Source organism: Fusarium musae, chromosome 6, assembly GCF_019915245.1.
Source record: "Fusarium musae strain F31 chromosome 6, whole genome shotgun sequence".
Taxonomy (NCBI): domain Eukaryota; kingdom Fungi; phylum Ascomycota; class Sordariomycetes; order Hypocreales; family Nectriaceae; genus Fusarium; species Fusarium musae.
Window position 1 is genome coordinate 1,080,269 of NC_058392.1, and position 17,308 is coordinate 1,097,576.

Sequence of the window (17,308 nt, forward strand, 5' to 3'; positions counted from 1 at the left end):
AACATATTTTGTCTACCAACGAGTGACTTGTCTCATCAAGGAGCTTGGTCTGGATAGCCAGGAATGCCACCGAAAACTGTGCCTACAACGATCTGCCAAAAAGACAGTCGGATAATCGAGTCAACTTTCATATTTGTATTACTAAGCGGTTGCAGTCCGCTGGACAGGACTGCTTCACAGGAGTTCCAGACACTCCATCAAACTCTGGTATGAAACAGGGAGAGGAATAAGGAGGTTCAGTCGCATTCGCGAAATTTCATTGTGTCAAAAGAAACGAGGGATAGGAAACGGCCTTGCCGGTCTCTGTGCTTATTGGATTTTTCTTGCTTATATCATTGGACTGCGAGGTCAGAGATGGAATTCAGGCACGTAAAGGTTGATCGGGTAGTTAATCAATATTTTTGAGATTGATCTTCTCTTTGTCACTGGTGAAGTAGTCGTAACAATGTCGCCAGTCTGTAAAACACTAAGGGGTCAAGTGATATCTTTGGAGATTACCTGCCAGCGGGAAAACGGCAGATGGACGTTAGACCTATTGAGTGAAAGTCGTGAGCTAGATGCCGATCCAAGAATGCCGAGTTTGAAGTTGAACTTGAATGAAGTGAGATGAGCCGGCGTGGACGAGATGTGTTACTCATCAAATGAGTTGGCGCAATCAACATTCATCACATACCTGTACAAGATGGCAGGAATGTTACCATACTCCAAAAGCTTTACTTGGGCCATCTGATATGTCTTACAGAACCAGGATACAAGACATCACACAGGTCACAACTTCAACAGCAGAGGATATAGATGAAATATGCTTTTGATTCTCAAAACGCCAATGTATGTATATCAGAGTGTATATCGAAAAATCTAAATAGTAGGTTTGGACATGGGTGCAATAATGCCCTGTTTCATGAGCACACGAGGCTTGGTACTGTCCTGGAAGGTCTCCTTCGTCTGCCACTCTGGTCCAACAGGTAGACGCAGCGAGCGCTCATACTGTTGGCGGGACTCGAAGGGGTGAGGGAGCTGAGATGCGAGATAACGGTCGTTCTGGAAATTGTTAGCATGCTGTATAGAGGAGGAATGAAAGTGAACATGTTTACCTTTTTGATGCGCTTCTCGTTAATAATGACCTTGTCAAGCTTGGCATCCTTACGGTCCTTCTTCTTGATACCATCAACCTTTGTTAGGAAACGGCCCTGGTGACGCTTCTTCTCCTTGGCGCTCACGCCATCACCAACCCATGATCCCCAACCGGGCAGTGTGTTATCGACCACCTTGTCGTCCTCTTCCTCAGCGATAGCCGTCTTTTCATCTTCAAACGCACCGACCACGTCCTCGCCGGCAAAGGCACGAGCAACCATTTCTTGATCGCGGATTGCCATAGGCAGATGCAGGTCTGTCTCGGACTCGTCGTCTGAAGCATCCTCTGTAGTCTGTGTTTTTGACTTAGTCTTGGACTTGCTAGGCTTGGAAGCGACGAGGACGTTGGATGTAAGGTCGAGATCACCAATATTTGTGCTAGACTGGCCCTTCTTCTTGCGGCGTGTCTCACCGCGGGACCATGCGCCTGTGGTTCCTGAAGAGGCGGGTTCGGAGAGGGATGTGATGTTAGGAATAGCAGGGTTGATGCCAGCACCGTTGGTGGTTATTACGACATCTTCGTCACCGTCATCATCAGCATCGGCATCCTCAGACTTGCGCTTCTTAGACACCTTGCTAGACTTCTCGAAAGCATGTTTGAATGGCTGGCCATCTGCAGCACCATATTGGCGTCGGCCCACTTCCTCGAGCTCATCAGCAGAACCATCAAACTCCTCGCCATCAAGCTCTCGTCGGATCTGCTTGATGAGAGCATCGTTCGCCTCCTTCTTAGCGGCCTCGGCCTTTTGCATGAATTTCATGCCCATGAGACCCTTCTGGGGCTCATCCTCTTCTTCCTCAAGAGCAGCCAGCTGTCGACGTAGAGAAGCATCACCTCCGTCGGAGTCACTGTCTGACTCAGACGAATCGTCAGAGTTACCAGCACGACCCTCCTTTCTCCTTCGAAGCTCTTCGTCCTTGCGCGCCATCTCAGTCAGACCAGCGCGGAAGTCATCGTCCCATACAGCTCGCTTTGTCTTGGAGCCGATCTTGGCCCACTTGCTCTCCTTGTGTCGCTGGCCAACACGCTCAAGCGCTCGTCGGCGGTCTTGCGCTTCACGCTCTTCCTCAGAGTCAATCTCGCCAGCCTCTTCCATAGCCTCCTTTGTAGCCATTTCATCACGTTCACGCTGCTTTCTGTGCACGCGGTGGTATGCCTTGCTCTTGATCTTCTTGATGCGCTTGGCTCGCTTAGCCTCTCGAGAGTTGAGCTCACGCTCCATACGCTTGCGTGCAAGAGCCTCCTTGCGAGTGAGCTCGTTGCCCTCTTCATCATAGTCCTTCTCCTTTGGCTTTTGTGGCTTTTCCATAGTAAGACCGCTCTGTTCCATGATGGACATGATAGCAGACTCGAGCTCGTTGCTGGGTTTTGACACATTCAGAGGCTGTATCTCGGTAGTATCAAGACCGGCAGTCGCTGAGTTCTGGGGCAGGGGGAACATAAGATGCTCAGCTCTTCGGTTTTGCTTAACGGTGTCATTCCATCGATCCAGGGTTTCATTGGTCTTTTCGTAGGCCGCACTTCGATCAAGTTGGTCCTGCTGTCTCCTTGCCAAAGGCACAGCCAGCTTCTTGGAAGCACCGGGACGCTTCTCCTTCTCCTCTTTGCTCATCAGCTTCATAGACTTCTTCACATTGACGTCGTTGATGCTCGTCATTCCTAAATCAGCAAGACTGATCTTGGCTTTTGACTTGGGCTTGTCGTCCTCATCGTCCTTTTGACCTCCATATCCCTTGATCATGCCTTGAAGGGCCTCGAGCTTTTCCGGACTGGCTTCCTCATCGTCGCTCTCGTCATCATCACTGTCGTCGTCTTCTTCCGATTCGCCGGATGCATAATCATCAGAATCTGAAGATCCGGAGTGATCTTTCTGCACGGGTTCATCGTCTGACTCCTCGAATTGGTCCAGAGCTGTTGCTAGATCGATAGCATCTGCGCCCAGTGTTTCGCCCTCGTCGTCTTGGGAATCGTCCTCTGAGTCGTCATCCTTTTTGGGTGTTAGACTAGGATCAGCTATTCGAGAACAGAACACACTTACCTCACGCTGCGTTGTTTTGCTGCCGCGGAACGTGTAACTCTCAAACTTGTCTTCATCACTGTCGCCAAACGCATCGTCACTCTCAATCTCTGAATCCTCGTCGTCATCTCTTAAACCCCCCAGTCGCCATTCGTTTCCTTCACTATCGCTTCCATCATCGGCATCGTCGTTTGCTGGCCGACTAGGTCTCTTGACCTTCTTTCTCTGTGGCTCCTCCTCTTCCTCCTCGTCCTCGTCCTCTTCTTCGTCGCGACCATGCTTTCGCTCGATTTCAGCGTCCAATTCCCGTGCTCGAGGAGTTCGCTTCTGTCTCGGCGCAAAGTTCTCCTGTGCGATACCGAATGCATCGAGCGCATTCTTCTGTGATCTCGCCTTGGACTTTTTCTTGCCGGCCTTGGCTTTGGGGGCTGCGACAAGGGGTCGCCCGTGAGCCTGTCTTCCGCCCATTCTTTAAATCAAGTACTGGTATCCAATTTATCGAGTTATGGGCATTGCGCGAACCGGCGTGAAATGGTTGAATGGCGTCGACACAGCTTCCTTAGAGCAATACTTTTTTCCAACTTTTCTGCCGTGTAAAAAAGTTTGGCGGTGAGATGACCCTTGGCGGGGCACTATACGTACCCATGTGTAATGGAGTGTAAATGGCGTGTGAGATAAGCCTATCATAGACGTTGTAAATTGCTGATTCTAGTGGGGTCGATCCCACTGAAGACCACAGGGGCCTTTCCACTACGGACCGGGTCTAGCACCGAATACCGAGTCACATCGGATGTCGAATTTATGGCCAAGGTCTCGTATGATCTATAAGTGAGCCACTTCTTCTTCGTCGTCGTCGTCCAGTTCGATTCCTCCCAATCTTGCTCGTTCAACCTTTGAACATTGGCTTCGATCATGGCGTCTTCCTTTGCCCCCGGGCTCCGGAGGTTACTATTCCAGGCCACGGCCACAGCGTCCGGTCCTTCAAAGTTCTTTGTCTGCAACCAATGCCTTCGAACTGCTCCCCGGAGCATGCCCTCGCGCGTTCTCAACGCTGTCCGATCACGAACCTATGCCGATTCCGCAATCAACAAGCCAATTGGAACTATCGCCGAGCAGGTCTCTGCCCGCACATCTCCCTCTGTCTCTCAAGCTACCAAGAAAGCATGGCCTGAGTCCAACCCCAAGGGTGTGGGCTACTGGCTTCTCGGCAGCGCTGTTAGTGTCTTCGGTATCGTCGTCTTTGGTGGTCTAACTCGTTTGACCGAGTCTGGGTATGCTTCTCTATGCCTGCTGCAGACCAATTGAATAACCAGCTAACGTCAAGACAGCCTGAGCATCACTGAATGGAGACCTGTCACCGGTTCGCTTCCTCCCATGTCCAAAGAAGATTGGGAGTCCGAGTTCGAAAAGTACCGTGCATCGCCCGAGTTCAAGCTTCTCAACCCTCATATGGACCTCGGAGAATTCAAGAAAATCTACTTTATGGAATGGTTTCACCGTGTCTGGGGTCGAGTTATTGGCCTGACCTTTGTCATTCCTACCGCCTACCTCGTCGCCCGCCGCAAAGTTACACCTAAAATGGCATTGAATCTGGCTGGAATCTCTGCATTGATTGGTTTCCAGGGTATCATTGGCTGGTGGATGGTCAAGTCTGGTCTTAAGGACGACCTGTTTGCTCCTGGTTCTCATCCCCGAGTCTCTCAGTATCGCCTCACCACTCACCTTGGTACCGCCTTTATCTGCTATTCTTGGATGCTTCTCTCTGCTTTGACAGTTCTCAGAACTCGTCGCTGGCTCGCGAACCCCGAAGCAGCCATGAAACAGATCGGTGCCATGAGCCAGCCCGGTCTCCGCACTATGCGCCGTGTCGTCTTCGCTCTTGCTACTCTGACCTTCATTACTGCAATGTCTGGTGGACTTGTTGCCGGCCTCGATGCTGGTCTGATCTACAACGAATTCCCTAAGATGGGTCTTGGTCTCTTCCCCCCCAAACAGGAACTCTGGGACAAGTTCTACTCCCGTAAGGAGGACCAGTCTGATCTTTGGTGGCGCAACATGCTCGAGAACCCCAGCACTGTTCAGATGAACCACCGAATTCTTGCTGTGACTACCTTCTGCTCCATTCTCTCGCTCTTCATCTACGCACGCACGAGACGTGTTAAGGCTATCCTCCCTGCCAACATCAAGAAGGGCGCCGATGGCCTTTTCCACGTTGTATCTTTGCAGGTTGCCCTCGGCATCAGCACTCTGATCTATATGGTGCCAATTTCCCTCGCCGCAGCTCATCAGGCGGGTGCTCTTGGTGTGCTGACCATGGCTCTGGTTTTGGCTCACAGACTACATATTCCCAAGCCCACTCTTCGTCTCCTCGAGCAGCGATTGAAGCAGGCTGCTGCCAAATAAACGAGTTGCCGGCGTTGTAAGATGTCGAAGAACATGTATATTATTCTTGTACAATATGGTACCCAATAGCATCAATAGAATAACGCAACAGAAGGCTGGTAAGCTGGCCAAACGACACATATAATGAACACCCTGGACACACTCGACTCTTTTTAGAATCCTTAACATGGTTTATAAAAACATTGTATTTTCTTTCTAATTTCATCAGACTGGAAATCTGACCATTCCTATGTCGTTGTCACAGCGTAAAATCATGCATTCCAACTTATCAGTTAACCCAGTAAATCCCATTTTCCCATTTTACTTGTGAGCTACACGAATCGGTCAGTAATTTGTTCTCGGTTTCAGGAGTGGCCAGACTTACCAATGCCCTCCTCAGGCATGGGCTCAATGCCAGCAACCTCGGCGGCAAGCTTCTTCTGCTCCAGCTTATCATCCTTCATGAAGGGGAAAGCGAGAACCTCACGGATGGTGTAGTTATCAGTCAAGAACATGACCATTCGGTCGATACCCATACCCCAACCACCAGTAGGAGGCAGACCGTACTCAAGTGAGGTACAGAAGTTCTCGTCAATGAGCTGAGCCTCGTCATCACCCTGGTCCTTCTGACGAGCCTGCTCTTCGAAGCGCAGACGCTGGTCAAAGGGATCGTTCAACTCAGTGTAGGCATTGGCGATCTCCTTCTTGCAAACGAAGGCCTCGAAACGCTCGCACAGACCGGGAATCTCACGGTGGTACTTGGCAAGAGGACTCATGACTTGAGGGTGACCAGTGATGAAAGAGGGGTTGACACACTTCTCCTCGATGAACTCACCAACCAGCTTGTCAATCATGCGGGCGTTGGTGAGAGGAGGTGTGCACTCTAGGTTCATCTTCTTGAGGACCTTCTTGAGAAACTCGTTGGTCTCTTGAGTGTGGAGTTGGTCACCAGGAGGGAACTTCTCTCCGGTAGCCTCCTCCAAAGTGGGAATCATCTCATATCGAGGCCAGGGCTTCTCCCAGTTGACCTCGTACTTCTCGCCGGTCTGGGTGTGGAAGGTGGTCTTGTAGCCACCGGTAAGGTACTTGACAAGGCCAGAGACCATGTCCTCAGTGGTGTCCATCAGGTCGTTGACGTCGGCGTAGGCCTCATAGAATTCAATGGTAGTGAACTCAGGGTTGTGGGTGAGATCAGCACCCTCGTTTCGGAATTGACGTCCAATCTCGTACACTCGGTTAAGGCCACCAACAACAAGCATCTTGAGGTACAGCTCAGGAGCGACACGCATGAACATCTGCATGTCGTACTCGTTATGGTGAGTAGTGAAGGGCTTGGCGGTGGCACCGCCAGCAATCTGGTTCATCATGGGAGTCTCAACCTCGACGAAGTCACGCTCGTCAAAGTAACGTCGGATCCAGGTGATCATCTTGGATCGAGTAATGAAAACATTACGGGCCTTCTCGTTGCAGATAAGATCGAGATATCGCTTGCGGTATCGCTGCTCAAGATCCTTGAAGCCGTAGTGGTCATCGGGGAGGGCATGAAGACAAGGAGTCAGGAGGACGACCTCAGTCGCGAAGATGGACAGCTCACCCTCCTCTCCCTTCTCAAGCTTGGTCTTAGGGGCAGTTCTTCAGTTCATTAGTATATGTTCTGGTTCTAGGATAGTCAGTAACCTACCGGCCGGGGTAGCCAATAACACCAATGATATCACCTCGGCGGAGGTGTTCGTGCTGAGCATCAAAAGCGGGAGCTCCATCTCGCACCTCTTGCGCTTGGCACATAATCTGGACCTTGACGCCCTCAGTTCGGACATCGTAGAAAAGAAGCTTGGAGCCGGATGCTCGCTTTCCGTGGACACGGGCACCAATCTGGATAATCTTGTCCTTGGCGTGCTCGCCAGACTTGAGGTGACCGAACTCCTTGACAAAGTTTCGCAGATCGTATGTGACATTGAACTTGTGAGGGTAAGGATTGGGGCTCTTGGTCTCGCGGAGCTTGTTGATGTTCCTTGATCGAATCTCGAAGTACTGGTTAGGAGTGAGGTCCTTCTCGGCAGCCTCAGCACCGCCAGCCGCCTTCTTGGGAGCAGGGGCAGGACCACGCTCAGCAGCCTTCTTCTTCTTTTCCTCCTCCTTCTGGCGGGCCTTCTGACGCTTCTTCAACTCGGTCTTGGAGACCTTCTCACCAGTTACCTCATCGAGGTGCAGGTTGGCGACCTGCTCGGTCGGGGGAGCAGCAGCGTCAGCCATGATTGTGTCTCGTTTCGCGGTGGGGATAATTGAAATGGCAGATCTCCAAATCAGGCGACAGTTGCTGATTTAAGTCTCTGCTGCCGGCAAATTGAGTCAAGCTGTGATGGATGTGGTGAGTCAGTGGAAACAGTCAGGGCATTGGAGGGGCAGAAGAAATCCATTGGCTTGGGCGCCACAATCGCGGGGTAAATTTTCAGTCAGGCAATCCCTTCATTCTTGAGTGAGCACAGCCACAGATAAACTCATTGGTAGAAATGTCTAAATACGGCAAAAGACCACGAGAACCAGGCAATAGAAGTCGTAAGCTCTCCGAATTTGGTCATATTATTGAATCATGAGCAGGTTGTATCTAGCTCTGAGTCTTCGTCATTACTTATATACATTTTTTTGTTAGCCAATCAGCTATTGCGATTCTCAACTTCAGCCGCCCAACTGAAATCATTGTTTTATTCTAAAAACATGGCATCCCCGCGTACTCCCTGCATAGCCATGGCCATGTCTGCACCATGCATTGCTCCATTTTGCATCGCCATATTCATATTTGGCATCGAACGACTCATGTTAATGGCGTTTCGGTTGATAGGGCTCCCAGTTCCGTTGGACATCATAAACTGTGCTGCTGCTCGTTGTTGTTGCTGCATCTGTTGTTGCTGTTGTTGGGTAGGCCGCGTTCGTGGTACTTCTAGAGTTTGTTGTTGCTGGACAGGTGGTTGAGGCTTGACTGGAGATGCATTCACCATAGCGAAGCTATCATCATCCTCCATCTCGGCATCGGCATCTTGATCACTGGCCTCGGCGATTGATGACGGACCAGTTGTCGAGGCCGAAGTAGTGGCATGCTCGCTCGGAGCACCATTAATGCTAGTTGTTGACTGACGTTTGGGAAGCTGTGGGCGTTGCGGTTGATGTTGCTGCTGTTGCTGTTGCTGTTGCTGTTGTGCTTGAAAATGTGGCTGAGATGGCGTCTGGATTTGTGGCGTTGGTTGAGTGCCGTTGACAGCAGCGGAAGAGGCTTGATGCTGGCTTGCTTGGTCCAACGTCCTCTGGGCGTTCATTCCAGCAGCATTGGCCCTTGAAGAAGCAATAACACTCTTCCATCGCTCGATGGACCTGGTCACGAGAGCACCGAGGTCGAGTTGGTTATCCTCGATAGAGAAACCTACAGCCCTTCCGCCCTTGACAGCTTGCTCGTAAGAAAGGGAAAGCAGCTCCCTTTCAAGCGGAATTGTGACTGGCGGGGCAAGCCTGAACTCCTTGGGTTGCTGTAGCTTGTTCAGTTGCTCAATTTGGGATTTGAGATTGGCATTCTCTTGCTTCAGTCTGTGCTGCTTCTCTTTCATTTTCTCAGCCTCCTTGTGTTTTCTTCCCACACCCCGGGCTAACTCCAGGATCCAAAGCTCTTGCTGCCGTTGAATTGGGAGAGTCTCCCATACTGCGTAGGCTGACTGAAGGTGTTCATCGATTTGCGCCTCGAGTTGTTCGGCCATTTTCTCAGCCTTGCGGATCGACTCCCGAGGGTTTCGAAAATTATTATTTGTCGCAGGGGGATATTTGAACTCGTCCATGACGGCGGTGGTAGCAGAAGCACAGGTCACTTTCCAAGCCTTGAACTCTCCTGCGAAGTAAGTCCGCAGAGCCTCGTATTCGCGGTGACCTGGCGATTGGACCGACCAAGATGTAGAGGTGGGGTGTTGCGTGGACGAAAAAAGAGTCGGTGGAGGCTGTAGGCATTGAAGAGTGAGGGCAGGGAAATCGAGAGATAGGGGATCGAAATCGAACGGCATCGAGTTGCTGTCAAGTTGTACCCTGTTCCTCTTGTTAGCACTACAGACGCAGAATCATGGTTAAAAAACATGAATTCATACTTGGCTGCTCTCCAAGAGCTGAGGAGCTCCCTTAACGCGAGCTCCGCGGCACGGGCTGTATCCATAGCGTCTGAAAGTTTTTGCTTGACATCAAACTGGGCTTTTTGAATGGCCTGTTTGCTAACAGTACGTTGCATACCAGGCCGTTTTGGTGGCTCGGGTGCGGCATCGCTCTCCCAGCTGCCCCGTTTCGGGATGTCGTTCATAACACCCGTCGCCTCCCAGGTCGGCTGAAAAGCTGGCGCATATGTCATGGTCGAATCAACGGAGAGCTGATTATCCTTGGAGAGAATTGGAGATTGAAAGTCTTCATTCTCGGGAAGGGGTGTATCCTTTACGACATGTGCCCTGGGCGTTCCCACTGGAGTTGAGGCTTCACGCCTCCCACCAAGGGAACCCCGGGGCTGTCGTCTGGTGATGCCACCGCGAAGCTTTCTGATAGCATCGACATCGTGAATTCCATCGGCGGGTTTTGGGTTCTTCTCCTTGATATACAGATCGAGATGGCGGCCGAGCGAAGAAGAGGTGAAAGCTTGGCCACAAAAGGGGCAATTCTTGTCCTTAGGGGCACCAGCCTTGGGCGTTCCTGAGTCGGCCGTTTGGGGCGTAGATTCGGGCATTTTGAAGATAGGTAGGTGTCAGAAGGGCCCGATATCGAAAATTAGGGGGGAGGATACGAAAATACGGTGGCGGTTGGGGAAAGGTTTCGGTAGGCAGTAACTACAAGAGCGTAAAAAGTGGCTGCAGCTCCAATTGGGGAGCGTTACAGGCGTCAATCATAAGTAGGGTAGCGAGCGAAGGTTGAAGAGAAAAGAACGAGCGTATTGGGGCCGAGACCTCCGGGCGTAAGGGAATTCAATGGACGTTCATGCAAAATTACAGAGCATGAAGATTGTTGAAGGAGTGAGATGAGGCGGTGGGAAGCTTGTTCTGAAGCTGAGAGAGTCTAAAAGAGCGGACGGGAAGGGAGAACAAGAAAGAAATGGAGGATGAAAGGAAAAGAAAAGAAAGATAGAAGCTCGAGAGGTCAAGGCAATAGAAGGAAGTTTAGAAGAGGCGGCGGGAGACTAAAGGGGAAGCCAGGTCTCTTAGCATCGCTAGGTTTAATTGTTCTTTGGTTTTTTCCCCCCTCTCCATTTTAAAATAAAGCCTCCTCGCTCCTCTCCTCCTCCGGGCTATTCAGGGGCGGATCCAACCAAGACCCCCAGGCCCCAGATTGGCGCTGTTAGCACCAACGGTACCCCTGACGCTTAGTGGCCGTCCCGCCGTCTGGATGTCTCTCCCGCTGCTCGCTTAGCGCTGATCGGGCTGCTCTAAGAGGTCCGTCCTAGCGCCGTCGGGAGGTGCAACTGTCGCTGATGGATGCTCCAGACGCTGTGGTTCCTGCGAGGGCAGGGCGAGCAGTCTGGTCCCAGGGGGTTGCAACGGTGAGGTCTTCAGAAATGATGCGATCTGTAGAGATTAAACTCAAGCGGAAATATCCCTTAAAAGACAATGTTTTCGAGAATGTGTCAACTTAATCAAAAGTCCCATTGCCATCTCAATTTGGGCATCGGCATTGGTAGTGATCGGCTCAGGGTCGCTAAAAGGGAGGAGGATATGCAGCTATAAATGCGACAATCTCTCATTCTAAAATTATGGCCGCCTTAGCTAAAATTCTATTAACTGCTCCGTAACGGTGTAAATAACTCTCCATTCCCATGTGACTGAATTACGGTGAACTCAACATGACCGTTGATTACTTCCAAAGCTCCACTTGCATTGCTGTCAATCAAAGTTTTAGAAAGGCTGATAGCTTGTTGAGATCCAGCCCGTTTTACGATCTCATTTTCATACGAAAGCGAAAATTATGTATGGATGTGTCTATTGAATCACCGCATACATAATGCGTTTGAGATCGGCCTTGATCCTATAGATCGTGGATCTGGCGTCTGCTACTCTGTACCTTACATGACATCCCTTACATTCACCGTCTGGTTACCTTTGTCAATTGGACTTTCAGCCCGCCATTGATGACGCCTCAATCCTGCATATCGTAATAGAGTGGGTTCAGTTGGTTCCCCAAGTGCAGCCCCTTTATGTAAGCTTAGTGCCAAAGCAAAGTCAAAGCAAGGAAGCAAGTGTCGGGTACGTCTCTACCAAAGACAAAAGATAAAACTGGTACAAGGTTCAAACATCTGTCGATCCAAGCAGCCAACGAGATCTCATCTCTGAACCCCAAACACAGAAGACTGAGGTGGCCTGGGGAAACAAATTCTGAACCGACTGGACGCTGCCATCGGCAGTCCTTGAGCGATAGGCGCCCAAACTCGCACAAAGATTGGCCTTGAAGTAGAAGCATGGGTGGCACCGACCATGGGGTTGTTATTAGGCATAGGATCCATGTCCGAGACACCACATAGGACCAGCAGACGGTGAGCTTCTGCAACCCCCTTTAACACTGCAGCTGCACTATCTCACATAGAGATCAGTGAGCCACTCAGTCGTCATTTACTTGCAATCTTTCATTACAGCCTGCAGCTCCTTACTTCAACTGACGCAACGCAACTTGCTTCTCTAAAGTTGGCTTCTCATCTGGTAATCCAATCCTCGGCGATTTCATCCGCACCTCTATCCGTGTTTTCACGCTGAATCTATCAACCCCATTCGCCTGTTCAGTCCAAGGCCGGGTTTACTTTCGATGTTGAGAAGCTCAGAGACTCTGGTATAAAGCAGGAAACGCCTGGTGCATCGGCAAAGCTTATTGGTGAGCTTCATTTGTTTGTCTCTTGTTAGCCCCTGACTTGAGCCGCAAGCGCGACAAGATGGCAAATAGCTCTACTTAACCTGAGACTATCTTGTTCTCAACCCACCGGGTATATGATAGCCGCCAGTGTACGGAGTACCAATCAACTAACTACTGCTTTGTTACTAGTTGCCATTTACTTCAGTAGCTGGCGTTTGCTGCCAGGTCATGGCAAGATGAACAAAAAGAAAGAGTGCTGATTGGCATCAAGTTGTTGGCATACTGGTATGTGACAATATGCCCTTATTTGGAAGTAACATGTTACTTGCAAATTCAGCCAACTTTGCTTTTGTTTGATTCTAGAATTGGCCAACTTCCAATCGTCGGTTTTATTTGTCCTCCACTCACTTTACGGAGTACAGGGGGCCCAGATAACTCGACAGGCAACAGTGGGAAGTCCAACGATGGGAGGTAGAACAAACAGAGTGTAGCCGGCAATTTGGCGAGAATTGTAACACGCCGATGAGATAGAGTAGCACGGGACTAGGTATTGAAGTTTGGAAAAGAGAAAGAGGTTGTCGTCGGGTCACGTGCTCTGTGCCACAACTCAATTACAGCCACAGATACAGAGTACAGCCTCCTCCAAAAGCGGGTTATAGCTCTGCAGCGAAACGCGGCTACCTCACCTCACAGATCGTGATTTCTTCAGTCGCGGAATTGAAGTGCAGCCGTCGCTTGTTCTCGAATACCATCAACGCCATAATTTTACAGCCATTTACAAAATAGTTCAACGTAGACTAGCACACGTTAGTCAGAGCATCAAAAATGCCCCCTGGTATGTTACCACTGTTATTTTTGCGTGATTCACCTCCGCCGACGCCTGTCGCACGCGACTGGCAATGGGCGCATTGATCGCGTATGCGATTCCACCACAATATAGCCCTTTTTTCGGCGCAATTGGTATTCTCCCATTGCTAACTATTGCGCAGCTCTTAGTGACGAGGAATCCTCCGACGTTGGGGAGTTCACCACACCTCCTCGCGCGAGCAGCCGCAAGAAGTCCACCTCGGCTGCTGCGGTCGATGAGCTCGACGATATGAAAGCGGGACCGGCTTCCGACGAGGAGGAAGGCGACGAAGATGAAGACTTGGATGAGGATGAGTAAGATTTCAGCAAGCCTATCGAAAGGGCTATGGCTCACATGCTGCAGGTTTGTTGTGGAAGCCATCAAAAAGCACATGGTCTACGACGACGTAGGGAGTAAGAGCCCAATTATATATCACATACTGACCGTGGCCGCAGGGAAGTCTACAATTCCAAGTCAAGTGGGAAGGCTACGAGGCCAAGAAAGACTTAACGTGGGAGCCTGAGGAGAATCTTAGGTAGGTGATGGAGTCGCATGACTAGCTCAAAGCCTTGTCTGACATGCTCTCCCCAGAGAGTCTGCCCAGGAGATCCTCGACGCCTACTTCGAAAAATTCGGCGGACGCGAGAAACTATTTGAAGAGCATGAGACAGCATCAAAAACGAAGAAGCGCCGCCGCGCCACCACCAATGGTACACCCAGCACAACGTCTACAACGAAGCGATCACGACGTGAGCACCCGGCCAACTCTGCAACTCCGGCGACAGCGAAGAGTTGGAGTCCTCCAGCAGGGTCCTGGGAGGAGGAGATCGAGACCATTGATGCATGCGAGGATGAAGGCAGTGGCAAGTTGATCGTTTATCTTATTTGGAAGAACGGCCGCAAGACCAAGCACGATACCGACGTTATTTACAAGAAATGCCCACAAAAGGTTAGTGATTTGGAGATTTGACGATGTTACATTTGCTGACGAGAGGTAACACAGATGCTCCGCTTCTACGAGCGCCATGTCAAGATCATTAGAGATGAGAACAAGGCTCTTGTCGATGGTGCCGAGACCTAGCGAGACTTGAACAAGAAGGACGGGGGAATTGGGGCGAGACGCAGCCATATAAGGTATCGATTTTTTACGGATCCTCGACGTGGCTGTGGATGGAACGGCGTTATGGGCGATAGCCATTAAGTCGCGGATGGGCTTCTATTTTTTGATATGTGACTTTTCATGCGTCTTGACACGGAAAGGGAACGGAATACTGGTATTCAGACAAGGCTTCACAACATATCACATCATGGAGAAACACGGCGCACGGAGCATGTGTATTTGAAGCCTGTATTTTTATGAGAGAACGTGTTGGTTACGCAATTTAGTCACAACGGATTAATTGCAAGCATTGTACAAGCATTCATTCATGTGAAGATGTCAGACTCGTGCCTTGCATTCCGTGGAAGTGCGGCACATCAGGCGGCGTCACTTCATGATCCTTGGCCTATAGTCAGTCAGACGCGTCTCGACGCGACAACGGTCAATTAAAAAAACTCCTGAGGTGACGTTTTCTGCGAGGCTGGGAAAAGTCCAAAGACGTTCCAGCGTGTCAGAGACCCCTGAAGGTCTCCACAGCGGGACCCTTGCAGCGAGCTAAGCTCTCCCCTCCCAGCCTTGCCATTTACTGGCTTTTGGGCTGTAAGAAAAAGACGGTGGCGGGGCAACGACTTATAATAGAGTGAGCGGTCGTTTGTGAAGTGAGACTGCGCATTCCAGTTCCTGGTCTTGTTTATCTTTTTTTCTAAGAAACGAATCTTGCGACTTATTTTCTTGAATTAAGAAAGAATTGAGAGATTTTTTGGACACTTCACGGCTGTAACGACTCTCCATTGTACGACTTTTGTGATTGATAGGTCCATCTGGTTGCACTACCGTTGACTCTACTCCAACCTCTTGACTCGGACTTCAACTCTACTCTACTCTATCACACCAGAATTCTTGAACTGGGTATGTCTACCCCATGAGCCTCAGCATTCTAGTCTAATTGGACCCTTGAACTAACTGTCTCAGATTGAAACATCTCTCTTGAATCCATTGTTCGCAACAAAGACAATCTCAACTTGTTGCAACACTACGACCCAAAGTCTCACCATACACAACATCAACCTCTCTCACCGATCGACCCACTTACGACCGCCAACATGAAGAAGAACGATGTTATCGCCATCATCATTATCATTCTCTTCATTATCCTAGCAGCCGTGTCCTTCGGTATCTGGAAGCTCGTCTCTATGGCTAAGAACCACATGAGCGTGACGGGCAGCGGCACATCAAGCAGCCACTCCAGCCGTGACATTGCCGACTAGTCCCATCACCTCCCACACTTGATAACCAGTGGTGGTTCTTTTTCCTTGTTTATACTTTTGAGCACAGCGGTTTCGTGGTTATTTGCTGCCACTTGTTTTGGATACAACATAAAATCATGGTGGAAGGTGGGCGGGTCGGTAATATCTGGATGGTTGATTTATGAATCACTCATGTTTGGGTCACGGCGCAATATCATGGCGACATTGAATGGGTTACGTGTTTTTGGAATATGTTTATGACCTCTTTGCCATATGGGCAATGCATTTTGTATGGAAGATAGACTACGTTTATGATTAGGAGGCCTAGTATGGCATGTGGATGAAACAACACATATGTATCACTTACAAAAACTATCGGTTGTGCCGTTGTCCAGAGCCTTCAGTCATAAATCACTCTGAACGTCAACGCAAAACATTGCTCTTTGAATCATCACATACTGGTCCTGATTAACAACACCTTATGGTTTATTCAGACCTGGCTTGTCGTGATAACAGTGACACGTAGCTCTAAGTGCGTATTTAAAGAAAGGTCCATAACACACAAATACTCCCTTCTTGGCCACACAGTTTCTTCAAATATTCAGATATATCGAACATATCCTTAAGGAACAATCCTATTCAAATCACTACAATGGCGAATCCCGGGTTCCTGATGCCAGATCTTATCGAGAAGGCCTCTAAACTTAGTATCGACGATCTTGACACCAACAAGAGTGTCAGCAGCATCTCACGTTACCAGGAATTCCCCTATGCTCGCTTTTTCTCCGGCCCCTCCAAGAACTGCGATGGTCCGGAGAAGACCAGCCCTGATCATGAGCATGTCAGGAAAGCCCTCAAGGCCCTTGAAGAAAAGTACCTTGAGGCATATCAAGACTACTAGACCTGGAAGAACGAAGTCATTCTTATGATTGAAAAAGATGACCAGCATAGCTGGAACAGTTTCATTCTGGACCCTCGTAGCCGCATGGAATTTGACAAAGGGGTATTGGAGGATCTCGAGACTTTTCTTCCCTTTTCCAACGATTTCTACCCGTTTCCGAGCTACATGAGTCACAATACCTTCACTGACAAGCTCTTCAAGAAACGAGTGCGATTGGCCGAAATCAAGGGGCTTATCGAGACCGGACGCCGTGAACTAGCCCGGCCGGAGGGCTCCGACGCATTCATCCAACTTCGTAATGACTTTGTCAAGTATCACGAAGAAGTTGCAGCCAAGCGCGATCTTTGCGACGTTCGTGATGAAACGGTCGTCTCTCAGGCTCTACAGCGCAGGTTAAGCTTTGTGTAGACCCATTAGCAGAGGATTGATCATGAGATTCGGGAGGGTTTAGACTCGAGGTGAATTCAACTACGAAAAGAGAATGGCATGTATATCGGTTCTATTTACGTGCCATACATGCGCCCAACGTCGAGTTTCCACGGATAAACTGTTCCAAAGTGAGAAGCGTATGTCTTGAATTATCACTGTTCGAGGACGACTCAGGTCTGGCTTGTTTGGTGTAGCTTACCCTGTCGAGGAGATTCTTCTTCCTGATTGGTCTAGGTGTTGTAAGTTCGCTCAATGAGGCAACTTTCACTTTTCATAGCTTGAACGAAATTGTGAATGTCTTTCGGATGTTACTGAAGGCTAATTTGAAATATTGTAGAAGTATGGGCTTATAATAGCTTAATTTAATTCAAAGGCACGAGAGTTACATATACGACGACACATAAT

General features: G+C 49.7%; 6 protein-coding genes across 6 annotated transcripts; 3 read left to right on the forward strand and 3 right to left on the reverse strand.

Annotated features, from left to right (window-relative positions):
- Nucleotides 1-858: 858 nt before the first annotated feature.
- Nucleotides 859-3,620, reverse strand: J7337_008235 (uncharacterized protein; the record flags this gene model as incomplete). The annotated part of the gene is made up of 3 exons (XM_044825858.1): nt 859-1,041; nt 1,095-3,122; nt 3,174-3,620. The coding sequence occupies 3 exons, from the start codon at nt 3,618-3,620 to the stop codon at nt 859-861; spliced, it is 2,658 nt and encodes an 885-aa protein (XP_044678775.1).
- Nucleotides 3,621-4,064: 444 nt separating this feature from the next.
- On the forward strand, nt 4,065-5,555 carry J7337_008236 (uncharacterized protein; the record flags this gene model as incomplete). Its single annotated transcript, XM_044825859.1, has 2 exons — nt 4,065-4,423; nt 4,481-5,555. 2 exons carry the CDS (start codon nt 4,065-4,067, stop codon nt 5,553-5,555), a joined length of 1,434 nt encoding a protein of 477 aa, XP_044678776.1.
- A 300-nt stretch (nt 5,556-5,855) lies between these two features.
- CLA4 (Protein kinase) lies at nt 5,856-7,787 on the reverse strand (the record flags this gene model as incomplete). The annotated part of the gene is made up of 3 exons (XM_044825860.1): nt 5,856-5,866; nt 5,920-7,166; nt 7,216-7,787. The coding sequence occupies 3 exons, from the start codon at nt 7,785-7,787 to the stop codon at nt 5,856-5,858; spliced, it is 1,830 nt and encodes a 609-aa protein (XP_044678777.1).
- Nucleotides 7,788-8,236: 449 nt separating this feature from the next.
- J7337_008238 (uncharacterized protein) lies at nt 8,237-10,275 on the reverse strand (the record flags this gene model as incomplete). Its single annotated transcript, XM_044825861.1, has 2 exons — nt 8,237-9,596; nt 9,656-10,275. 2 exons carry the CDS (start codon nt 10,273-10,275, stop codon nt 8,237-8,239), a joined length of 1,980 nt encoding a protein of 659 aa, XP_044678778.1.
- Nucleotides 10,276-13,205: 2,930 nt separating this feature from the next.
- Nucleotides 13,206-14,308, forward strand: J7337_008239 (uncharacterized protein; the record flags this gene model as incomplete). The annotated part of the gene is made up of 6 exons (XM_044825862.1): nt 13,206-13,215; nt 13,370-13,541; nt 13,591-13,633; nt 13,683-13,762; nt 13,819-14,176; nt 14,231-14,308. 6 exons carry the CDS (start codon nt 13,206-13,208, stop codon nt 14,306-14,308), a joined length of 741 nt encoding a protein of 246 aa, XP_044678779.1.
- Nucleotides 14,309-16,225: 1,917 nt separating this feature from the next.
- J7337_008240 (uncharacterized protein) lies at nt 16,226-16,882 on the forward strand (the record flags this gene model as incomplete). The annotated part of the gene is made up of 2 exons (XM_044825863.1): nt 16,226-16,414; nt 16,475-16,882. The coding sequence occupies 2 exons, from the start codon at nt 16,226-16,228 to the stop codon at nt 16,880-16,882; spliced, it is 597 nt and encodes a 198-aa protein (XP_044678780.1).
- Between the last annotated feature and the right edge of the window lie 426 nt (nt 16,883-17,308).